The sequence below is a fragment of the Notolepis coatsorum genome (assembly GCF_963971535.1).
Source record: "Notolepis coatsorum genome assembly, chromosome: 9".
Taxonomy (NCBI): Eukaryota; Metazoa; Chordata; class Actinopteri; order Aulopiformes; family Paralepididae; genus Notolepis; species Notolepis coatsorum.
Window position 1 is genome coordinate 117664556 of NC_140173.1, and position 24751 is coordinate 117689306.

The 24751-nt window shown below is 45.1% G+C and overlaps 1 protein-coding gene across 1 annotated transcript in view; it reads right to left on the minus strand.

The window, feature by feature from the left end:
• Positions 1 to 24751, minus strand: part of itsn1 (intersectin 1 (SH3 domain protein)) — a gene marked incomplete at its 3' end in the record, with an annotated part of 256540 nt that overhangs the window by 135969 nt on the left and 95820 nt on the right. The window contains exons 8-11 of the mRNA XM_084321474.1: positions 22567 to 22664; positions 22337 to 22400; positions 20098 to 20235; positions 19556 to 19650 (exon numbers count right to left, since the gene is read on the minus strand). Of these exons, the coding sequence (XP_084177600.1) occupies positions 19556 to 19650; positions 20098 to 20235; positions 22337 to 22400; positions 22567 to 22664 (395 nt within the window). The remainder of the gene's footprint in view (positions 1 to 19555; positions 19651 to 20097; positions 20236 to 22336; positions 22401 to 22566; positions 22665 to 24751) is intronic.

Below are 24751 nucleotides of genomic sequence, written 5' to 3' on the forward strand. Positions count from 1 at the left end.
CTGTTGCAGCTGCACTGTTCTCCATAAAAATAGCATATTTGGATAAGTTTGACAATTTCTCAAAAACAGAAAATCATGTATTTTTTTTTAAATACAGAAAAGGATCACCAAGTTACCATTTCTCAAAATATAAATAAATACAGAAAATAAGCACTCGTTCACTCAGTGGACATTTCTAGCTCAATGCGAGGTCCGCTGCTGCTGGCTAATAATACGGTCAATACGTGGGGAGATCTTTGACAAGGCAACACGCATGTCATCATCAAGGCTCAACTTGGCCCTATATTTTGTTTTCAGAGCTGTCATGGATGAAAAGCCAGCTTCACACAGATATGTGGGGCTGAATGGTATCAACACCTTAACTGCAGCATCATGAGATACTTGGTACTCAGCACCACACTCTGAAACTAGCTCTCCAGGCGGTATCAGATGAGATTTCAATGAGTTCTTCCAAGAGTTTGGATGGAGATGTGTCAGGAAGCTTTGTCTCAATGTTGTCTGTAAAGTCTTTTTTTATCCAGAGTGACTTAATGATTTTCAGATTTTTAGAAATGGTCAAACTTATCCAAATATGGTATTTTCATGGAAAACAGTGCAGCTGCATCAGATAGCACTTTAGGGATAATTTTCTGTAATCCAAAAAATAATTTGGATTCACTATAAAGTGCCTGTTCACTATAAAGTGCCACGTTTTGATATATTGAGCTTTAAACTTTAAGTAAATTTTTTGGAACACGCAACCTAAAACACCTTCCTCTCCCAAACCGTTCCTGCAATTGTTTTATGTTGCATGATGATCATGGATACATTTATTATGTATTGTATTTTTTATGTTTAAATATCAACATAATCTGTCTGTCCACCCTCAGTACATTTACTATCAATATAATATAGTAGTCTGACTTCATCATATATTTTCAAACGCACACACATAGAGGGAGAATGCCCCCCCCCCCCCCCCCCCCTCCTTCCCAGTCCTCCTTCCAAGTCCCCACCCTGCTGTTCTCTGTCGCTCTGAACAGGGCTTGTTGTTAGCTTATGCTAAAGGGACATTAATTCCGGTCTTAAACACAACGTGGCCACAAAGGAATGGCAAGGATTGCAAAGCACGTTATATGCATTTGACCCGTTGCGGAATAAAACAGCAGGGATTTGTTTTGGGTCCAGGAACACTTTGGAAATGAGCACGTCATAGCATCCGCTTACATGGACAAAATCTTTGCATGGCCAGCTATTAAGTCGGAGGATGGGAAAGCCTTACAAACATACAGCCTATTCTTGCGCGGATGCTGCAATGCCATGAAAGACGTGCATTGAATTTACTAGACTTTGGGGGGGGGGGGGGTTCGATTTAAGAAGAGTATCAAGACCTTATGAACTATGAACTCCTTGCGCACAAAAAAATTTGAAAAAAAAAGACAAAAAATGGGAACGAAATTTGTATTATGGTGTTTTATATTAATTGAAGTGTTAGTAATTATTACTGTGAAATGAGATTATGTAATAATTAGGGGCCGGGATGTAGGTGACAGGTATAGAAAGACGGGTTGTTATGGTCACGTCATCACGTCATTCACAAATGGGTCACGTGGTGTAGTAGTATGAGTAAAAGTCAGCTGTTCACCGGCGGGTTTCAAGTATTGAAATGATGAGGGAGTGAACGGGGAAGTCATACTTTGCTGACCGCACGTTACATAATATTAAGTCAAGCTGTGATTTGCTTTTAATGACGTTACTATATCAACTGCTTTTAATCGCAATAAAGTAACCAAACGCAGTATCCTGGAGCAGTGATTTCATGACAATCGGCGCGTCTGGCAGGTAGAATTATTTCCCCGGTTTAGTCTCTCGGTGACTCCATAAATGACTGGGTCATTTTGTTTAATGCTTCAGTTATGTTGAAAGAGGAGCTCTGAGCTGCTCATACCCTAGACTCTTGCCGTAATGGTTTGTTGACGTGGGTCTGTGAGGGGGAGGAGGAGGGGCAAGGCGTGCACTGCTGCAGCAGATTTAGGAGTCTGATCTGACGGTCACAGAGCTGAGGGAGCGCGCCCAGTTAGCTGTAAAAATCCATAGATTAGCAGCACCGTTATATAAGCCGCAGGGTCGAAAAATGGGGGGGAAAGCCGCGGCTTATAGTCGAAAATTACGGTAGAAATGTAAAGGTTTTGGTCCTAAAACGGAACCTTGGGGGACCCCACATTCGATAGTCATACACTCAGATGGATTACATTAAATCAGTTAGGTTTCTGAACAGAAGGGACACACAGGCAAACTATCCCCAGCCGGGACATACTGGCATACTATCCCCAAATGGGACATAGAGCACATACAGGACAAACTATCCCCCAATGCAACATACAGGACAAACTGTCCCCCAACAGCACATACAGGGCATACACAATAATCTCTCCCCCAACAGGAAATACAGAACAAACTACGACAAACTGTCCCCTGCTTATCAGTCAGAAAACACAGATCATCGAGCCCAAAGATGGTGTAGTGGTTATGACCTCACCTCTGGAATCGCATCCCATGCTGGCCTATCCAATCCCGCTAAAACCTTCTCTCCTGTTTTCCAAACTTCCAATTGTCTCAATAAAGAACGTTCTCTCCAGTGTCCCCTCTACTCTGTCTCCCTCTCAGCCTTCCTATGTCTCAACAAAGAACCTTCTCTCCTGTGTCTCGCATACTCTGTCTCCCTCTCCGCCATCCTACGGTCTCAATAAAGAATATTCTCTCCAGTGTCCCCTCTACTCTGTCTCCCTCTCAGACTTCCTACTGTCTCAATAAAGAACCTGCTCTCCTGTGTCTCCCGTACTCTGTCTCCCTCTCAGCCTTCCTACTGTCTCAATAAAGAACCTGCTCTCCTGTGTCTCCCGTACTCTGTCTCCCTCTCAGCCTTCCTACTGTCTCAATAAAGAACCTTCTCTCCTGTGTCTCCCCTACTCTGTCTCCTTCTCAGCCTTCCTACTGTCTCAATAAAGAACGTTCTCTCCAGTTTCCCCTAGGCTTGGGCGGTATAATTCTTTTCACACAGTCATATTTTTATGACATAATACCCCGGTATATGGTATATGACGGTATGACTTTCATTTTCATCAGCGGGGGGGGGGGGGGGGGGGGGGGGGCAACCCGTGTTACCAAGTAAACAAATCATCGTTAGCTCTCAGTCTCAGAGTGGTAGTCAGAAGCCCGCACCGTTAGCATGTAGCCTAGCCATGGCAGACTATTTGATTCCTTAAGGACTCTAAATTGCCTGGGTTTTGGTCATATGCTCCCGAAATGCTTGCGCTGTTTGGCTACTTCTATGTGCAGTGAAAACTACTCGAATGCTTTATAACCTAGTCATTGATTTAGTTCAGGGTAATCTAAGATTAGCCGCAGAGCTAACGCTATTTAACGTGAGCTAACGCTAGCTAATCAAGCTCACAGAGAGAGATAAACAGCTGACAGCGGATAGTACAGGACGGTACAAATACAATAAAAAAGCGGGTGGGGGCTGTTGTGTAAACCTTGTACTCTTTAGTTCACATATAATAAGAGACGGATTATTTGCTTGCTCCACTAGTGCACCACAACCATCACAACAACACACACCAACTCTCGTCACAACACTTTACGGTATTTTCACAGCACTGTTGCAACATTACCGTAAAACGTGAACACCGTTGTGACCCACTCGCTTCACTAGTGAGGACTGGTCTCGCCCTCTGCTGGCGCGTGTGTGCACTACACTCAAAACTCCGTTTCACTGTAAAAGAAACTGAAGCGCATCTGTGATTTTGACAGTGACGGACGGTATTGATTTTCAATACCGTCAGGATTTCTAAATACCCTGGTATACCGTAATACCATCATACCGCCCAAGCCTAGTTTCCCCTCTACTCTGTCTCCCTCTCAGCCTTCCTACTCTCAATAAAGAACCTTCTCTCCAGTGTCCCCTCTACTGTCTCCCTCTCAGCCTTCCTACTGTCTCAATAAAGAACATTCTCTCCTGTGTCTCCCCTACTCTGTCTCCCTCTCAGCGTTCCTACTGTCTCAATAAAGAGCCTGCTCTCCTGTGTCTTCCATACTCTGTCCGCCTCTCAGACCTCCTACTGTCTCAATAAAGAACCTTCTCTCCTGTGTCTCCCCTACTCCGTCTCCCTCTCAGCATTCCTACTGTCTCAATAAAGAACCTTCTCTCCAGTGTCTCCCTCTCAGCTTTTCTACTGTCTCAATAAAGAACCTGCTCTCCTGTGTCTCCCCTACTCTGTCTCCCTCTCAGCCTTTCTACCGTGTCAATAAAGAACCTTCTCTCCTGTGTCTCCCCTACTCTGTCTCCCTCTCCGCCTTCCTACTGTCTCAATAAAGAACATTCTCTCCAGTGTCCCCTCTACTCCGTCTCCCTCTCAGACTTCCTATGTCTCAATAAAGAACCTTCTCTCCAGTGTCTCCTCTACTCAGTCTCCCTCTCAGCATTCCTACTATCTCAATAAAGAAGCTTCTCTCCAGTGTCCCATCTACTCTTGTCTCCCTCTTAGCCATCCTACTGTCTCAATAAAGAACCTTCTCTCCTGTGTCCCATGTACTCTGCCTCCCTCTTAGCCTTCCAGAAGGCTGGAGCACCCTAGGAGATGTAATTTTTCAAAATGTCAACGCTCATTGAAAGCCCTGTCTTTCCTTTATCATAATGACTATAGCAAAATGGCCGCTCGCGATTCAAAATGGCCGACCTCCGGTACCGGACCGCAAATGACATCACGTCATAAATCATTCCCTCTATACTGTCCGACATAATTATAGTTTTTTTTTCAGACGTATTCAAGAGTAAACATCATAACCATGTCACAACATCAGTCAGTGTATATTTTCAGCAATATGTTTGTTTACCAATAGGTTAAAGTGTTAGTGAGATTTTTGTTTTTGAAATGTGTGTTATTTATCGCGGAGATCCGCCATTTTTAATTAGCGGCCGTCGCTGAATGATGACGATTCTAGTCATTTTTAGAAGAGGACATCCAGAGCTCAACAGTCAAGAGTTTTATTTGTCACGGCATACAGGGCATACAGTGAAATGCGGGTGGTCATGCCCGCAGCGATTGTGCAATAATACAAGTAATAAGAATAAGACATAACAGGTATAATGTACAAGTTTAAAATGCATAGTAAAAGAGATGCTAAGACTTCCGGTTTGTGACGTTCTGGTGAGCAGCCACATGAAAGAGCTCCCGGTCAATGAATATTAAAAAAAAGGAAGTAAAACAATTCAAAACGAAATAAAAAGTGAAGATTCGAGGACAAAAGAAAGAAGGAAGAATGAACACGAGGACAAATGAAAGAAAAGCAACCCCAGATGAAGTAAATACACAGATGGAAAAGACTCAACACGAGGCAATGATGCAACAGGTGGAACAAGCTAGCGGGACGCTTAATGTCAATGCAGAGAAGCTACAGGCTAACATACGAACTAGCTTACAAGCTAACAGAGGCTAACCAGGCAACCACGCAGATTGGATTAGGAGCAATGCGGAGCATACAATGTAACACTGACCAATCCAACAGAGGTGGCAATGAAGCGTCGGAGCTATGTAGAAATAAAGAAAACTCAGAAAAAGAAAGGAACAAGGTCCCGACAACGTGCAGGAGGCCGCGACGGGACACAGCGCGGAGAGGATGGAAGGTGCCGGGAGGGAAAGGAGAGGCCTACGGCCTAGGCCTACGCTGACGCAGAGGATGGAGAGGGCGCGCAGGTGGACCAGAACCGAGAGACGAGGATGAGGAGAGGAGGACGGGAGGAGGAAAAGAGGGGACCTGAACCGATTCAAAGCAGATCAACTATGAAGAATGACAAAGGGACACGAGAAAGGGGCATGAAGGGACACAGTGATCCAAGGAAAGATACAAGACAAAATCAACGTGGAAGAGCACCCAATACAAACATACACACGGGGGACCTGGGGATGAGAATAGATACAACAGAGGAAAGATAATTGAACAGTTACCCCAAGTAGTATAAAACTATAACACCAGAATTTAGAATAATTAACACTATGATTTACAATACACACGTTAGACAAACGATTTGAAATTTATTTAAAAAAAGGGACGCGCTGATTAGGAAACATATTGGCGAATAATACACAATGGACTGGTATGAAGGAACTACAGGACTACACGTGACACACAATACAAATGAACATGTGCATAAGAAAGACAAATTCAGAACATTGACCGGGAGCTCTGAGGCCGTCCACAGAACGAATGTTGGACTTATATAGTCAAGTCAAGTCAGTTTTATTTGTATAGCACATTTCCAGGCAGCGGCAGCTGACACCAAAGTGCTTCACAAGCAGGTTGATAAAAACAAATTAGTGTGAGGCAAGGTATAAGATTAAAAAAAAAAAAAAAAAAACATAGCAAAGCAATGAAAGCAACAAAACAAACAATATGGTGCAAGATATAGGATTAAAAACATAATAAAGCAATGAAAGTAATAAAAACTGGTAGGACACAGTAAAACAAAGAGGATAGAAGGGTCAGGGGTCTAGTGGTAGTTAAGTAGGGGGGAAGGCCAAGGAGAACAGGTAGGTTTTCAAGAGTGATTTAAAAGCCTGTACGGTCTGGGCAGTCCGTACGCTGAGGGGGAGGCTGTTCCACAGTCTAGGCGCTGCGGTGGAGAAAGCTCTGTCTCCCCTAGTTTTGAGCCTGGTTCTGGGTACCACCAATAGCATCTGGTCAGCTGATCTGAGGGATCGTGGGGGGTGTGGCGGTGCAGGAGCTCGGACAGATAGGAGGGAGCCGTGCCATTTAATGATTTAAAAACATTTAGTGCTAATTTAAAATCGATCCTGAAGCTAATAGGCAGCCAGTGGAGCGAGGCCAAAACTGGGCTGATGTGTTCGTATTTTCTTGTTTTGGTGAGGAGGCGCGCGGCTGCGTTCTGCACCAGTTGTAGGCGGCGGAGGAGGGACTTGTCAATGCCAGTGTACAGAGCATTGCAGTAGTCGAGGCGGGTGGTGACAAAGGCATGTATCACCGTCTCTAGGTTACTTTGGGAGAGGTATGCCTTTGTCTTCGCCAGGAGTCTAAGGTGATAAAAGCTGTTTTTCACTAGGCGCTGACCTGTCTATCGAATTTAAAATTACTGTCGAAGATGACCCCGAGGTTCCTGACAGAGGTGGAGAGGTTTGCGCCCAGGGGACCAAGTGCGTCAATGAGTGGGGGCGGGGGGGCACTATTAAAAACAATGACCTCGGTTTTCCCTTCGTTCAATGTCAGGGAGTTTTCGGACATCCAGCACTTGATTTCTGCCAGGCAGTCAAGCAGTGGTTCTATTGATGTCTTCCCTTGGGTGGGCTTTAAGGGGAGGTAAACCTGCACGTCATCGGCGAAGCAGTGGAATGAGATCTTGTGTTTTGCCAAGATCTGGCCTAGGGGGAGTATGTATAGGAGGAAGAGAGTGGGACCCAATATCGAGCCTTGGGGCACCCCGCAGGTGAGGGGGGCCACAGAGGAAGTGAGATCACCGAGTTGGACAGAGAAGGTCCTATTACTCAGGTAGGACCGGAACCAGTCTAAGACGGGGCCCCTAAGGCCTACGTAATGCTCGATGCGAGCTATAAGGATGTGGTGGTCTACCGTGTCAAAGGCGGCTGAGAGGTCAAGGAGTAATAGTAGGGATGAGTTTCCTGCATCAGCAGCTGTAATCAGGTCATTTAAGACACGGAGGAGAGCCGTTTCAGTGCTGTGTCGTGGTTTAAAGCCAAATTGGAATTTGTCATGGATGTTGTTGTGTTCAAGGAATGAATATAGTGCGCATTTCACCACTAGGGGGAGCCCCCTCACTAAGAGAGCCATTACTCCTCACCCTTCCAACGGGGAACAGAGGGATACGACTAAGATCCTCTAACACCATGGGAGCGCCAAATGTTGTCTTTTTTATTTGAGTTATGTTAGAATAGCAGTTGCTTTAAATGTGCACATTTTCTTATTGTGTTGTCAGTTTAATTTTTTAAGTCATGTTAGCATAAATGTATATAGTGATATCAGTGACATTGGAGGTACAGAGGTGGGCAGGCTGAGTTCAGTGGGGGGGGGGGGTCGGGGGGAGGGGCCATCATTCCGGCGTTTCGACCTGGGAGAGGGGGGGGGGGTCTTGTGTGTTGTGGGATCGGTATGGGTGGGGTGGGGTTTCCTGGGGCCGGTCTGGTCACTGGGCCGGGGGGACACCGGGCTTGGGGTCGCGGGGGGTCTGGGGGCCATTGAGGCGTGGGGCTTTGGCCTTCTGCAGGCCTGGGCTTGGGGTTCCCGTGGGCCGGGGCCCTGGGTGCTCGGCCCCACGCATGGTGGACAAGGATATGGGGGTGCTCTGTTTCTCTGGGAGGAGGGCGGGAGGGAGGGGTTTCTCTCATGGGGGTCAGAGCGGCTGAGCTTTGCCCGGTGGGGTCTGGACGGTTCCCTCTCCTTTGCACCACACATCAAATACACCACCCGGTCTGCCTTCTTTCAGTACCTTCCCTCTCTCCTCTACTGAGCCTGGCCCAATTAAATTCAAGGGACCCGTGTCGCTGAGTGCTCGGCCCCGCGTGGGACGGACCAGGGATGCGGGGGAGCCCTATTTCTGGGGGTGGATGGCGGGAGGGGGGGGTCCCTCTTATGGGGTTCTGGGAGGCTGAACGCAGTCATATTCAAGGGGCCCATGTTAGTGCATTGTTGTGTTATGGATGTCATTGTAAGTATTGTCTAAATGTTGTTCGTCTATAAATGTTAATAAAAATTTAAGTAAAAAGAAAAAAGAAAAAAAAAGACATGCTAAGGTCCTGCGATAGTGCAATACAGTGTTAAGCTACAGATGAGGCACTGGGTCTTATATACACTACTATACAATATACAGTTTTACTATATATCCTTATGCCATCTTACTATACAAGAACCACTGCCGTTCTTTATTTTTTAATAAAGTAATGTGACCTTTTCATTTAGTAAAGTGACTGGTGTGAGCGTGTGCAGCATGTGTGTGTGTGTGTGTGTGTGGTCGTGCTAAAGTGACTGTTAGTGTGTGAGCGTATACAGTATGTGTGTTGTGTGTGTGCTCATGTGTGCTTGTGTGTGGAGAGTTGGGCTGGGGGAAGAAGCTGAGCCGAAGTCTCTGTCCTAGTTGCTGGTGTGTGCAGGCGTTTGAACAGGCTGTTGTTGGGGTGGTGAGTGTCTTTCATTATTCTGCAGGCTCTGGATTTGCACCTCTTGTTATATAAAGCCTGCAGGGGTGGTAGTGCAATACCCGTAGTATGCTCAGCTGAGCGCACCACTCTCTGTAGGGCCTTCTTGTCCTGTGCCTTGCTGTTTCTATACCAGGCAGTGATGTTTCCAGTCAAGATGCTCTCTACAGCTCCGGAGTAGAAGGACTGGAGTATCTTCCCTGATACTCTGAACTTCCTTAACACTTTGAGTGCCAGCCGACGAGAGATCTCGTTTTTAATCGGTTAAAAAAAAAATTATTATCGATTTCCATACATTTTTCATCAATCTAGCCTCACGTTACCAGTGGGGATCTGTCTGAACTCGAACAGGGAAAATCCCGCCCCCTATCGTCTCTCCGGATGATACTGCACCCCTTTGGGTTGGATTGAATGAAACGCATGGAGAAAAAAAAGTCCTGCTTCCACATTTTATTTGTCAGGCATGTAACCGGAGACGATCGAAGTCATCGCCCACCACCAGAACAGCGGAGAATGTGTTTCCAGTACCCAGCGTTGGATCAATAAACACGATCGATATTTGGAACGGCGATCAGGAATTGGAATAATCTTTTTGGAGAACATCTTATCTGAGGTAAGGAATCTATTTTACCAGTCTTGGGATAATCAGAGCTATTTTCACCTATATATCAGCGTGTGCCATATGTGTGTATGTGTGTGTCTGTGCGATCAGGAAATAAGATAATCGATTTTTCAGCCCGCTTCTATATACTATCGATAATCTAGCGTTTATTTGAAAACGATTCATGAATAGGCCGAAAAATGACAACGTGTTTTGTGTATTCCAGTGTATTCCAGTAAAGGGCGATTATCACAGAATCTTCTGAAATCTTTTGAAACTTTCAAAAAACGAGAAATATGGTATAAAACGGAAATGAACCGTTTCGACAATGTTGACTACAAACAAGTCATTGATAAGCGATGGCCATATTAGACACATAGCCATAATTTAAGATATAGTTTATGCGTTCGCAAATATGAGAGCTCTGTCATTGAAGTGGGTGGTGGCACGCAACGGGGTTCCGGGGCACCAGACCCGTGGCACTCAAAGTGTTAAAGGAAAACTCCAACATTTTGGGAAATTAGCTTATTTGCCATCTACCCTGGAGTTAGACAAGAAGATACATACCTTTTTCTTCTCTGTGCATGCAGTAGGAGGAGTAGGAAGACGTTGGGAACTAGGCTAATGGATGGAGGAACCTACTTCCAGTGACTGACGCTAAGCTAGGCTAACAGTGCACGTCTTCCTACTCCTACTGCATGCACAGAGAAGAAAAAGGTATGCATCTTAACACTCCAACATTTTGGGAACCCTGGAGTTAGACAAGAAGATGCATACCTTTTTCTTCTCTGTGCATGCAGTAGGAGTAGGAAGACATTGGGAACTAGGCTAATGGAGGAACCTACTTCCAGTGACTGACGCTAAGCTAGGCTAACGATGCCCGTCTTCCTACTCCATGCACAGAGAAGAAAAAAGGTATGCATCTTCTAACTCCAGGGTAGATGGCAAATAAGCTAATTTCTCAAAATGTTGGAGTTTTCCTTTAACCGTCTCAGGTGGTAGAGGCGCTGCTTCGCCTTTTTTACGACTGAGTCTATGTGTATTGTCCATGTCAGATCCTCTGAGATGTGGACCCTGTGGAATAATATATTGATTCCCCAACTCTCATGTAAAGACACCCCCCTCCCCTCCCCTTTGTCCCCTATCCTGTGTCCCCCCCCCCCCCCACCCATTTGACCTATCACTATATAGGGCTCCTCCCGACAGCATTCTGGATCTCTACCTGGGTCATTTCAGCTGATCACCTAGGGCGAGAGCCTCAGCCATTCTCTCTAAATACTATGTGTATATTTCTGTCTGGTTAATAAACCTCGTTATTAACTGAACCTCGGTTGACTGAGAACGTTCTTCAGGATATCCAGGATATCCCACAACCCCCAGGTACTTAAAGCTGCTCACCCTGTCCACGGTAGCCCCGTTTATCCACAGTGGTGTGTGTCCCCTGTTGTGTTCTCCTATGAGCGTTGGAATTTCGAAGAACTACACTACCCAACGGCTTCTAGCTGCCTTCAAACAAATGACTTGTGTATGAATTTATGTCATTTCTCTTATTACTCGGGATTATATACCACAAAACTGAACGTTATTGGCATATATTGGAGCATAGTTAGTTGTCTCCCCTATTGTGAACATTTAGCAACCATCCGATTTGAAATCAGTTTAAAAATGGCAGAGCTGTCGCAAGAATAAAAAACCTACTGTACATACATATTTCATTCTCTGTTCTTCATGCACGCCTGGTGATACTAAATCCAAATTGAACTCTGCCATTGGAAAGAGTAGATTTGGCCCAATCCATAGTGTGCAAGTTGGCTATAATAAGGTCATTTATAGGCCTCATATTCTATAATAATTAGGGATGCCCCGATCGATCGGCCAGCAATCTGTATCGGCAGATATTCAGTATAAATATGAGATTGGTGAATTCCGATAATGCTTTATTTTCGCCGATCGTGAAAACCGATCGATGACACGTGCGAAAAACATGATCCAATTCTCAGCGGAGTTCTCACTTGCTGTCTTCTCTCAGGCACACACAGCTGCTGCTGCTGCACGCCTTGCCCCTCCCCCTCACAGACCCATGTCAACAAATGCTCCAGCAAGAGTCGAGTGCATGAGCACCTCTTTCAACATAACTGGAGCATTAAACAAAATGGCCCAGTCAACTATTGACTTTAGTTTAATGCATGAGGCGTTGTCTAATGTTATCTAGCTGGCTAGCTACTTATATCAACGTCTGATATCACCATTTTGGCATTAGTTTTCGCAGTTGTTGGCTAGCGTTGGCTAACTAGCTATCGTTGTTCCGTGAGCTAACGTTAGCTACCTAGCTAACGTTACTGTTTAAACAAAATGACCCAGTAAACTATTCACTTTAGTTTAATACATGAGGCATTGTCTAACGTTATCTAGCTGGCTAGCAGTAGCTACAGATAGCTCCTGATATCAATGTATTATAACATAATTTACATCATTCGTTTTTGCAGCTGTTGGCTAATTAGCTATCGTGCTTCATAGCTGTAACTGAACACTGAGAACATCTTATAAGTTTCAGTTCATAGGAAAATACTTTGACTATAATGGCCAGCTGCTATAAGAAAACCAAAAACTATCTGTATCGGCAGTGTATCGGCCGATATGACTCAGACGATCGGTATCGGTGGCAAAAAAACGTGATCAGGGCATCCCTAATAATAATATTTCAAATTGCATGGGTCCGGATGGCAGAATTCAGCACTGTATCTACAAAACCTTCTGTTTAATCATCTTCCCTTTATTCATTTCCTTAGATGTTTTGTACACGTGATCTCAAGAAGGTACTGAACGAGCTCAGTGGCAGTTTCTTATGTCTGGTCATTTTAGCATGGTGTTATTCACTGTCAAAGATGCAAAGAAAAATCATAATTCATATTCTCCTTTGTTTCATCACAATTTAATAGGGGTGGAACGGTTCACAAAATCTACGGTTCAGTTCGTATCACGGTTTTGGTTTCACGGTTTTCGGTTCGATACGTTGTTTTAAATTTTTTTTTTTTTTTAAATGTAACACTCCAAAAATACCATATACATCAGCATAAGATATTTGGCCTAAAAATAATCCAACTTTTCAGTTATTCTCAAGGACGTAGTCATGCAAAAACTGAAAGAATGAGGCAGTTTGACATCAGGCACATTATTTTGACAGTGACGGTTAGAGCTAGGAGAGAGGGGGGGCATTGCTGATTTAAAGATGCTTCTCATTTATTTGGTAAAAAAAAAAGTTTACCTTTAATAATGTTTGGCACACAAAGACCGAACTGACTGAAAAATATAGGCAACATTTAAGATAAGATAGATAAGATAAGATATTCCTTTATTGATCCCCTTGGGGAAATTCAGGCATCATCGCAGCATGGGGGGGAGGGGGGGGGGTACAGGTAGTAAAACAACACAGGCAGTGTAAACAATTTGATCAATATGGTCAATATAATTTACTATTTGACTAGCTGAGGAATATTCACATTATTCACAGTGTCACATAAGGTGCAGTATGCATGAGGTAGTGTTATAATTTACTATCTACTGAGTATACATTATTCACAGTATCACGGTATCCACTGAAATATACATTATTCACAGTATCACAGTATCCACATAGGGTGCAGTAAGCCTAAGGTAGTGTAGGTTGTCCTCCTTGGGTTCATATAAGTCCCAGGTCAATGTCTGGTAGCAGTCGCTGTCGCTGCCCCCTGTTGTGGAGCCTGGAGGCTGCTAGTCGCTGCCCACTGTTGTGGAGCCTGATGGCCGCTGGTATGAAGGACTGTCCGAGGCGGTTAGTTGAGTGTCGGGGGGGAATGAGTCTGTGGCTGAACGAGCTGCGTGTAGCTTTATGCCAAGCAAGCAGTGCAAAAATTTACCGTAGTGGCGTGCAGTAATGCGCCTTTCATTTTCCGCCGCCCAGCGCCCAGGTCGCGCGGAAATAGGCTGTCTATTGCCATTCTCTTTGACAAACTCTAACCTTAACCAGCTCCTTAACAACGCCTAAACTTAACCGTTCTAACCTTAACCAACTCCGAAACAATGCCTAACCTTAACCTTAACCATGCCTAACCTTAACCATAGAAATTATATTGCCATTCTCTTTGACAAACTCTAACCTTAACCAGCTCCTTAACAGCGCCTAAACTTAACCGTTCTAACCTTAACCAACTCCGAAACAATGCCTAACCTTAACCTTAACCATGCCTAACCTTAACCGGCGAAAGAATACACGTTAAAAAAAAATCACGTTAAAAAATATTTTCGATGGGATTCGAACTCGCCAGCAAACGAGCCATAGGATCCACAGCCATGTGGCCTTGCCAATTGAGCTATTGCTAGATACTGAATAAGGGGCGGTGACTTATATATATTGAGCTCCGCTCGAGGCGGGATCTCATGCGCATGCGCGGGCACCTCGCGCGAGCACGCCGGCGCACGCACGCACCTGAGCGAGCACGCCGCCGCCGGTGCACGCACGGTAGCATTTGTCTGAAAAGAAGGGCGCTTTACCGCACTGGCGTGCGGTGACGAATGCGGAAGCATTTTTGCACTGCTTGCTTGGCATAAAGCTACAGGCGAACGAGCTTCTCATCTTGACTAGCTCGTCGTAGAGGGGGTGGTAGGGGTTCTCCATGATGGCAGCCAGCTTCCTTATCATCCCCCTCTCTACCATCACCTCAAGTCTAGGTAGCTCGACTCCCACCACGGAGCTAGCCTTCCTCACCAGCTTGTTGAGCTTGTTGGTGTCCCTTGAGTTGATGTAGCCTCCCCAGCATGCCACAGCATAGAAGAGGATGCTGGCCACAACAGACTGGTAAAAAGACTGCAGCAGTTTGTTGCACACATTGAAGGACCCGAGTCTCCTCAGGAAGAACAGCCTGCTCTGTCCCTTCCTGTAGAGGGCCTCTGTGTTGTCCGACCAGTCCAGTTTATTGTTCAGGTGTACCCCAAGGAACTTGTATGAGTCCACCATCTCCACATCCACCCCTCAGATGGAGATGGGAATCGGGGGGGGGCCTCTTCTTGCCCCTCCGGAAGTCCACCACCAGCTCCTTGGTCTTACTGGTGTTGAGTTGGAGGTGGTTGCTGTCGCTCCACCCCACGAAGCTCTCCACCAGGGCTCTGTACTCCTCCTCATCATCGTCGGTGATATAGCTTACAATGGAGGAGTCGTCTGAGAACTTCTGCAGGTGACACCCGCTTGAGTTGCGGCAGAAGTCTGAGGTGTAGAGGGTGAAGAGGAAGGGTGACAGCACAGTTCCTTGGGGGGCGCCGGTGTTGCTCACCAGTACGTCAGACTGACTGTCCTTTAGTCTGACGTACTGTGGCCTCTCAGTGAGATAGTCCTTGATCCAGGCCACCAAGCCGTGCTCCAGCTGCATCGCAGAGAGCTTCTCCGCTAGCAGTGACGGCTGGATGGTGTTGAAGGCGCTGGAGAAATCAAAGAACATAATCCTCACTGAGCTGCGCGGCTTCTCCAGGTGCGTGTACGCTCTGTGGAGCATGTAGATGATGGCATCCTCCACCCCGATGTTTGCCTGGTATGCAAACTGCAGGGGGTCGAGGGAGTCACGCACCAGGGGCTTGAGGTGTTGCAGGACCAGTCTCTCAAACGTCTTCATGACGTGTGACGTCAGAGCGACTGGCCTGTAGTCGTTGAGTGTGCTGGGACGTCCCTTCTTGGGCACCGGGACAATGCAGGAGGTCTTCCAGAGCTGGGGCACCCTCTCCAGCCTCAGGGAGAGGTTGAAAAGATGCTGGAGTGGTGCTGCCAGCTGCTCCGCACATACCTTGAGCACCCTGGGATTGGTGTTGTCCGGTCCTCTGGCCTTGTTTACATTAATTCTGGAGAGCTGCTTACTGACCTGACTGGTTGTGATCGTCAGGGTTGGGGGTGGTGGGCAGTCTGCTGGTGTTGGCGGTGGGGTGCCGTTGCTGATGGGTGTGGGTGGGTGGGGGGTGGGGGGGCTGCTTTGTAGGTGTGATCTGGTGCTGGTGTCGATGGGTGGGGGGAGGGGTGTGGGGAGGCCACTCTGGTCAAAGCGGTTGAAAAACGAGTTGAACTCGTTTGCACGTTCTGGCGGGCCCTCAACAGCTGTGCCCTGCTGTTTGAAACCAGTGATCTTCCTGACCCCCGCCCACACCTCCCTGGTGTTGTTGGCCTGTAGTCTGCCCTCCAGCCTGTCCTTGTAGCTGACCTTGGCTGCCCTTAGCTCTTTTTTGAGCTCCCTTTGGACAGCCCTGGCCTGCTCAGTGTCCCCTGCCATGAAGGCCCTCTTTTTCCTGTTTAGCAGGTGTTTAATGTCCTTGCTAATCCAGGGTTTATTGTTTGAAAAGCAGCGTACCTTCTTTGTGGGTACGATGCTCTCCTCACAGAACCTGATGTAGTCTGTGATGCAGTGGGATAGTCCATCAATGTCATCACCATGGGCCCTCTCAAACATGTCTCAGTCTGTCGACCTGAAACACTCCTGTAGCTCCTCCTCGACGTCGTCAGACCACTGTGGGACAGACATGGTGGTCGGAGGCTGTCTCTTAATGAGAGGCGTGTATGTGGATACAAGCCTCACAAGGTTGTGGTCTGACTGGCCGAGGGGGGGCAGGGAAGTCGCACTGAAAGCCTCCTTCACGTTAGCATACAGGAGGTCCAGTGTTTTGTCTCCCCTGGTTTTGCAGGTGACATACTGGGTGAAGTTTGTCAGGGTCTTGTTCAGTCTGACATGGTTGAAGTCCCCATTGATAAAAATAAATGCATCCGGGTGTTTTGTCTGAAGCGCCGCGACGGTAGAGTGTATGACGTCACTCGCCTGCGCCGCCGCCGCGCTGGGTGGGATGTAAACAGTTAGAGCCAGGACGTGTGTTATTTCTCGCGGTAAATAGTATGGCCGCAGACTCAGTGCCAATAGTTCAATGTCGGGGGTACAGATGCGTTCCTTAATGGTGATGTGCCCCGGGTGGCACCATTTGGAGTTAACAAAGACAACAAGCCCTCCGCCTCTCCGCTTGCCGCTCTGTTTACTCCGGTCGGCGCGCACCACCGTGAAGCCCTCCTGTTCGATTGCACTGTCCGGGATGTTCTCGTTCAGCCAGGATTCTGTAAAGCACAGTAGGCTTGCCTCCTTGTACTCACGCTGGTTGATCATCAGGGCTGAGAGCTCGTCCGTCTTGTTGGCCAGCGATCGCACGTTCCCCATGACGACAGAGGGCAGGTAAGGCTTGAATCTCCTGCTGTCCTTTCTCCTGTCCTTCACGCTCGTGCCAGCTCGATTTCCCCGTCTGCGAATCCTTATTTCGGCTGGTAGATTCCTCGGTGGCTCTGCAACTCTGTCTCGAAAGCAGAGGAGAGCCTCCCGCGGGTAAACCAGCCCGCCGTTGTTGTTGTTGTTGTCCTGCCGCGGGTAAACCAGCCCGCCGGTGTTCTTGTCCATTGTTCAGCTGTGCTCGACCGAACTTGCCTAACTCAGCTAACTTCACAGAAGTTGTTACAAATGCCTTAACTTGGTCTAAAGCAACGCACAGTCACTTAGACACCTATTAAGTAAGTATAATCACAAAAGAAATAAGTAAGAAAGTAGTAAACGGGATAAGAAGTAAAGGGGGTGGGAGCTGCTATGAAAAGGCTGCCACTCTCCTCGGCGCCACTACTACTAGTCAAAGTATTAACTTAGTGCAAACAAACAAAATAATTAAACCTTTTCTATTTTTGTGGCCACATTATAGACAAAGGCAACTTAAAGTATGCATATGCTCAACCAGCACTAGACTTTCTTATCAAAAAGGAAAAGTCATTGTTATTTAAAATAAATAAATCATGTGTACTAAATATATATTTACTTTTTAATTGCATGAAACATTATGAAGTATTCCCTTATGCCGCTTTTCACTGCATGGTACCTAATCGACTCGACTCGCTTTTGCTATTCGAGTATCCTGGTAGCCATATGTGAAGTGACGTCACACGAGGAAGTAAATAGTCAACAGTAACAGTGTTGGAAGGAGAAGCCCTGATGATATACTATAAACCAACAGCCAATAAATGTGAAGTTATCTTTGAACCTCTTGTCAAGCCTCGTCAATATACGCCCCCTTCCCCACTAATGGAACTAATGGAACACAGCGAAGTGACTCCACGGTTAGGTCGCGGCTAACGCCAGTTAGCTTGCGGCTAACGTAGCGTTAGCCTAGCTTGCGGCTACGTTATAACCAAACAATACCCACACACACGGGACCGTGGAGGTCGTATTGAACGGTGTACGGTTCAAATGCGTACCGTTCCACCCCTACAATTTAAGCAAGCCTAGTAATAGACACAATATTTCTGACACTGGGAATACATTCACTAAGGTCCATTGATGTCCCTAGATACCAAGACCATGCAAATGGACCTTGTAGAAGTGGAGCAATCTTCCATTTATTTAGGTATGTATTTTAGGCAGATTTTCAGAAAATAGGGCTCCGGGCTTAACACTTTCAGTGCCCAGCAGGGGGCGCACATTTAGTGCTTGAATGCCCACCATCCACTTCAATGTTAGCATTAATATCGCCTAATCTATGTTTTAAATTATGGCTATGTGTCTAATCTGCCCGTCGCTTATCAATGACTCATTTTCCAGTCAACATTGTCGAAGCGGATTGTTTTTTTATCGGTTCATTTCCGTTTTATAGCATTTTTAAAAGCCCTCGTTTTCAAGGGGGGGAAAAAGAATCCGTGATAAACGCCCTGTACTGTAATATTCTAGAACGTTGTCATTTTTCGGCCTATTTATGAATCGTTTTCAAATAAATGCTAGATTATCGATAGTATATGTGTACGTATGCACGCTGGTGCCGCGAGCTGAAAATCGATTATCTTAGTTCCTGATCGCTCGCACAGTCAAACAGCCATATCACATATAGGGGAAAAGCTTATATCTCCGTGAAAACAGGTCTAATTATCCTAAGACTGGTAAAATAGATTCCTTACCTGAGATCAGATGGTAACCAAATGGATTATTCCAATTCCTGATCGCCATTCCAAAAATCAATCCTTTTATTGATCCAACGCGTATACTGTAAAACACATAATACACGCGGTGCTGAGGGTCCACAATGAATCTGATCGGCTCCGGTTACATGCGTGAGAAGTAAAATGTGGATTCCGGAGTATTTTTTTCTCATCCATTTTCATTGAGTCCAATCCAAAAGAGTGCATTACCATCTGGGAGACGATAGGGGGGCGCTTTTTTCACATCTGAGCGCCTGGTGGGGCAGGTTTACCAACGGTAGACTCGGTTGATGAAATATGAATCGCTAATAAAAAAAATTCAACAAGAGTTCTCATGATGGGCATTCAGGGGGCGGGCTGATAACCCGAGATATCTCGTGATGGGCATTCAAAGTGTTAAGAGGTTAACCTATTGGTAAACAAACGTATTGCTGAAAATATACACCGATTGCTGTTGTGATATGGTTAGGATGTTTACTGTTGGATACATTTGAAAGGAAAACGAACATTATCTCATACAGTCTAGAGAATGATTTATGACGTGATGTCATTTGCTGTCCGGTACCGGACCGCACGGGTGGAAGAGGTTAATAAATAAAACAAATAAACAGACCACAGATCATAGTGGCATCAATGGGAAGCTGGGAATGTGGGAAATCCCTAAATGTGTTTTCTGATCAAACGTGACTCGAAGTGACAGAGCAAATCACATGCCAGTGTGGGCGGGCCTGTGGATGGACCAATCACCTGGCAGCTTTTTGTCCTGGCTGATGTTTGCTTCCTCCTCTACCTCCTCCTGGACGCTTAGCTGGTCTGACTGGACACTGTCACTCCGTACACGTCTGGACAGAGAGATAGACAGAGAGTCAGACAGACAAATAGTCAGACTATTTGTACAGTAGGATTACATGATGATAGAAGGTAGGTAATCCAGTGTTAGTAGGATTACATGATGGTAGGAGGGAGGTACTATAGTGTTAGTACAGTAGGATTACATGATGGTAGGAGGGAGGTACTATATAGTGTTAGTACAGTAGGACTACATGATGGTAGGAGGTAGGTACTCTAGTGTTAGTAGGATTACATGATGGTAGGTACTCTAGTGCTAGTAGGATTACATGAAGGTAGGAGGGAGGTACTATATAGTGTTAGTACAGTAGGACTACATGATGGTAGGAGGTAGGTACTCTAGTGTTAGTAGGATTACATGATGGTAGGTACTCTAGTGCTAGTAGGATTACATGAAGGTAGGAGGGAGGTACTATATAGTGTTAGTACAGTAGGACTACCTGAAGGTAGGAGGGAGGTAGTCTGCTGATAGGACAGGTGGTAGCGGTAGGCCTGACATAGCCATGTCTATGAGGTGCATGGCCAGGATGAACTCCTCTGCTGTCAGCTTCCCATCCTGGTCAATGTCAGACAGACTCCTTGGAAAAGAGAGGAAGAATAGGATGAGGAAGAGGAGGTGGAGGAGAAGAAATACTTTTTTCAGTTACTGAATATTTCAATACTTAACACTTTCTCTGCCACGCTTATATCACTGCCAGCACTGTAAGTCTATGGAGATGTTTACCTTCTTTGCAGGGCTATAACTTTTTAAATTGTATTGCTAAATTGACATTACTATGGCCCATTCAACATCGATTATCTATCGTTCAGGATGTAGGAACGTTTTACTTTTTCATTCACACATTCATATGAAAATACCGTCTAGAGTATAAATATGTTTTTATCGTTTTCTGCAGTAATTCCTAGAATGTGAGATATAGGCATAAATGCATATATTAGATTATCAAATGCCGTTTGATACCGATCGACGCTATATTAAAAATTTCAACTGTACATAAACTGGTCCTAAACGTTATGACTGATCATGCACGGGTGAATGGGGGGGGGGTCGTTTATAATTCCGTGATCGTCATTAAATGCTTCATGTAGTATGGGTGATATATAGATCAGAGCAGTTTGTATGGATAATAATGAACAAAAACGCTGAAACTCATGGCAGCTTCCTCTTAGCGTTGGGCGATGATACTGGAGCAAACAGATCCCAGTTATGTGATGGGGATCGAGGCGATCCATTTCCGGTTTGTATAATACTAATATATGCCCAAATCATGTCGACTATTGAGTTATGGCAACGATCCATATCCACGGTGTGTGTCTTGAGTCCCGCAACGATAAACGAGTGGCCGGACGGATTTAGGGGACGGACCGAGCTCCAACGGGCATATCCGGTTTGGCAACTCGCCGATCAGCCGCCAGGTGGCAGTATTGAAGCGTTGCAGAGTTGTGCCGGCTCAGACAGCATCAGACCAGCCTCCGTGAGGGAAATATGAATACCATGGCGAAAATATGAAATATGATCAGAATAACGTCGTACGCCGTGATCTGGCAGAATTCGCATGAACTTGAAACACGTCGTAAGCCGTTTCCGGCGGAGAAAGTGTTAAAGGTGACATGTACTATAAATGTCATTTTTCAGTCTCTAGCATTGTATTATAGTAATAGGATTTCGTATCAATGTGTTTTAGTGTCTAAATACCATATTGGCGGATTGCTCCGATTCAGCTCAGCCCCCTGAGGCTGAAAAATGATGGTTTTGAGTACTTGATTAGAAATATAAAACAATGCATTTTTTTGAAAAAAAAAACCTTACAAATGTCTTCAATAGACTAACGGGAATTGTGTAAAGTTGCCCAAATAGTGCTAGGATTAGCAGTACATAGCCCCTTTAAGATTGACAACGTTTTTTAATTTGTCGCTGTGATGTCTTGATTTTGTCTGTCCTGTCTGCTATGTTTGTATCTGTTAAAACACTGAATAAAAATACTATCAAGAAGATTGACACGGGGCGGTCAGGTGGCGTAGCGGAGATTGTGTTCGTCACCAACGCCGGAGACGCTGGATTCGCCTGTTCGAATCCAGCTCCCGGCGTTGCTATCAGCTTGGCTGGCCGCTCACACTAATACAATTGGCAGTATTAGAGGGTGGGAAAGCTGAAGGGTGGGTCCTGGGCGTTGTGGACAGCGACCCCTACAGTTCGGTCGGGGCGCCTGCTCAGCAAGGGTAGGATCTAGGGAGAGATAGTGCGGCCTCCCACACGCTACACTCTCCCCGGTGAGAATCTGCGCGGCCAGGCTGCACATGCGTCGGAGGAAAGCATGCGACAGTCTCCGGTCTCTCGGACCAACAGTAGGGGAAAGTACGCAACAACCAGGAAGGGTGGGATGGGAGAAAAATCGGGAAAAAGAGGGGAAGAAAGATAATAAAAAAAAATAAAAAATAAAATAAATAAAAGAAGATTGACAGTCCCAGACTTATCTGTACTGTATTAACAGGAAATGCCCCCTTAAATTTGAATTTACAAACATAATTATTCCTATTATAATACACAGTTCAATCAAACGATATAAGGGGTGTATATCTTTCCCTCTGACAATATGATAGGCATCTAGATACATGGTCTGCAATACAACACAAAAGCAATGTAGTAAATCATGGAACAATTGGTATTATATGACCTACCAGATAGATGCTAGCTGGCCCTGAGGCAGACTGCACTGCATCAGAATGGTACGAGCCTGGGGACCTGGAATACACATACACATTATAATGATGTGGGCAAAATATAACAAATTGTGTGCGTGTGTGTGTGTGTATGTGTCAGGTGTGTATGTGTCAGGTGTGTATGTGTCAGGTGAGTGTGTCAGGTGAGTGTGTCAGGTGTGTGCGTGTGTGTGTGTGTGTGTGTGTACCAGTTAGGTGACCGCTCATGGTCTTGTCATGGGAGTTGAACAGCTGTCTGTACTTCAGTCTGGAGGACTGGGGAACTGCCCATTCAGGGCACTGGGCACTGGGAGGAGGGACACAGAGAAAGTCATCATTTATCAGTGACTACATTTCCATTCACAAAGCAATCACTTCCTGTCCTGTTAACAACTAGAGAGAAGCTACATGTCTACAGTACTACACCACTACAGCACCCGTCAGTCACACCTCTCCAGTACACATCTCTCAAAGATGCTACACCTTTTTATACAATGGCATGCACATTTCTTGATTCTGATTGGCTGAAACAGTGAAGTTGCCGGTTGTTATTTAGTATAACACTCCACGTGACCCCAGATCCCTCCCACAACCGAATTACTTTTTTGTCTGAATCAATCCGCCATAGATAGAAAAATGGAAGTATGAATAGCTTTTGAACAAATCCTTCAAAAAAGATACACTCAACTGGAATATGTTAGTTCGTTACATACACATGGATTATGTAATAAATTTGTCATGACTCATTGTGAAACAAAAGAAAAATCACGGAGATAAAAAAAAATGACACTTTATTAAAAAAAATAAAATCAGATTTGATTGATTGATTGAAAATGTTATTACCAGATTGCAGAATGGGTACAATACAGTACGGCTCAATACACACAATTGTTAACACATTTGTCGCCAAAAACGGCTTACGGCGTGTTTGCCTGCCATGCGTTGAACGCCAAAAGCCGTTTTTGAAATCAATATTTCACTTTTTCGCCATGGCATTCATAATTCATCCACCCAACCTCCGGAACTGCAGCGGGACCCTGAATGAGATTGCAACGCCTCAATACCGCCGCCTGGTGGATGGTCGGGCGAGTTACACTCTTAAAACCGGAAGTTGTGATCGGTGTGTCGAGGAAATCCCTCCGGCAGTAATATCTTGCTACGGGACTACAGACGAACACTGGCGTGCATTTGGATCGCTTCCATAACGCAATAATCAATATGATTTTGGCGTTTATTGCACCATACAAACTGGAAATGGATCTAGGCGATCGGCGTAAAATAATTGGGATCTTTTTCTTCCAGTCTCATCGGCGAACGGTAAGAGGACAGAAAAGTTATTTTCAGGCCGATTGTGCGTTTCTTTGTTTGCAAACAGTCTGATCAATATATCAACCCATACTACATAAAGCCGTTACTGACGATAAAGGAATTATAGACGACCCCCGCCCCCCCTTTCCTCCACACATGATGAAGCATAATGTATACCGATCATATACATTTGAATTTTTTAATATAGCGTGTATAGGAAAGAAACGGCAATCGATAATCTATCATATGCGTCAGGGCCTATAACTAGCGTTTTTGGAATTAGCTTTGAAAAAAGCTTAAAAACATACTTATATTCTAAACGGTATTAACACAACAATGTATGAATGAAAAAATATAACGTTCCCACATCCGGAACGATAGATAATCGATGTTGAATGGGCCATAGTAATGCAGATATAGCTATAATATTTAAAAAGTTATAGCCCTGCAAAGAAGGTAAACATCTCCATAGGCTTACAGCGGTGGCAGACTGGGTATAATGATGGGCACAATGCCCGGCGCCCAATGTGTTAAAGCCATGGGTAGGTAGTAGGGATGGACATTTTAAAGAAAATCCAGATCGATTGATCGCATGCTATACTCGATTGATCGTGTATTACTCGAAAAGGGGAATTTTTATTTTTTATTAAAAATTAAAATATTAGATTATTTTTTTACGTATTTTTGTTCATTCACGTATATATGTTTAAGGAACCAACAAACAGTTATAATCTTACATACATGTGAAAAGATATGTAAATTAGATTTTTCTCATAGCTACGAGTAATCTATTATCGATTACTCACGCCCATCCCTGGTAGGTAGGGAATTTATTTTATTTTATTTTTTATTTTATTTCTTCCCATGGCGACTATGGATAGGGAATTTCTTTATTTAATAAACATTTCACGACAACATGGATGCACGTACTCTGCCAGCATGTTTAATATCCATAATACTAAAGGTTAAAATACAAAGACACTGTACTACAAAAGTACAATGTACAAAGGTAGTAGTATAAAAAATGCCACACAAATGCTCACTAAATATAAAGAGCTGTGCAAATATTGTGAAATACTTGCTTTT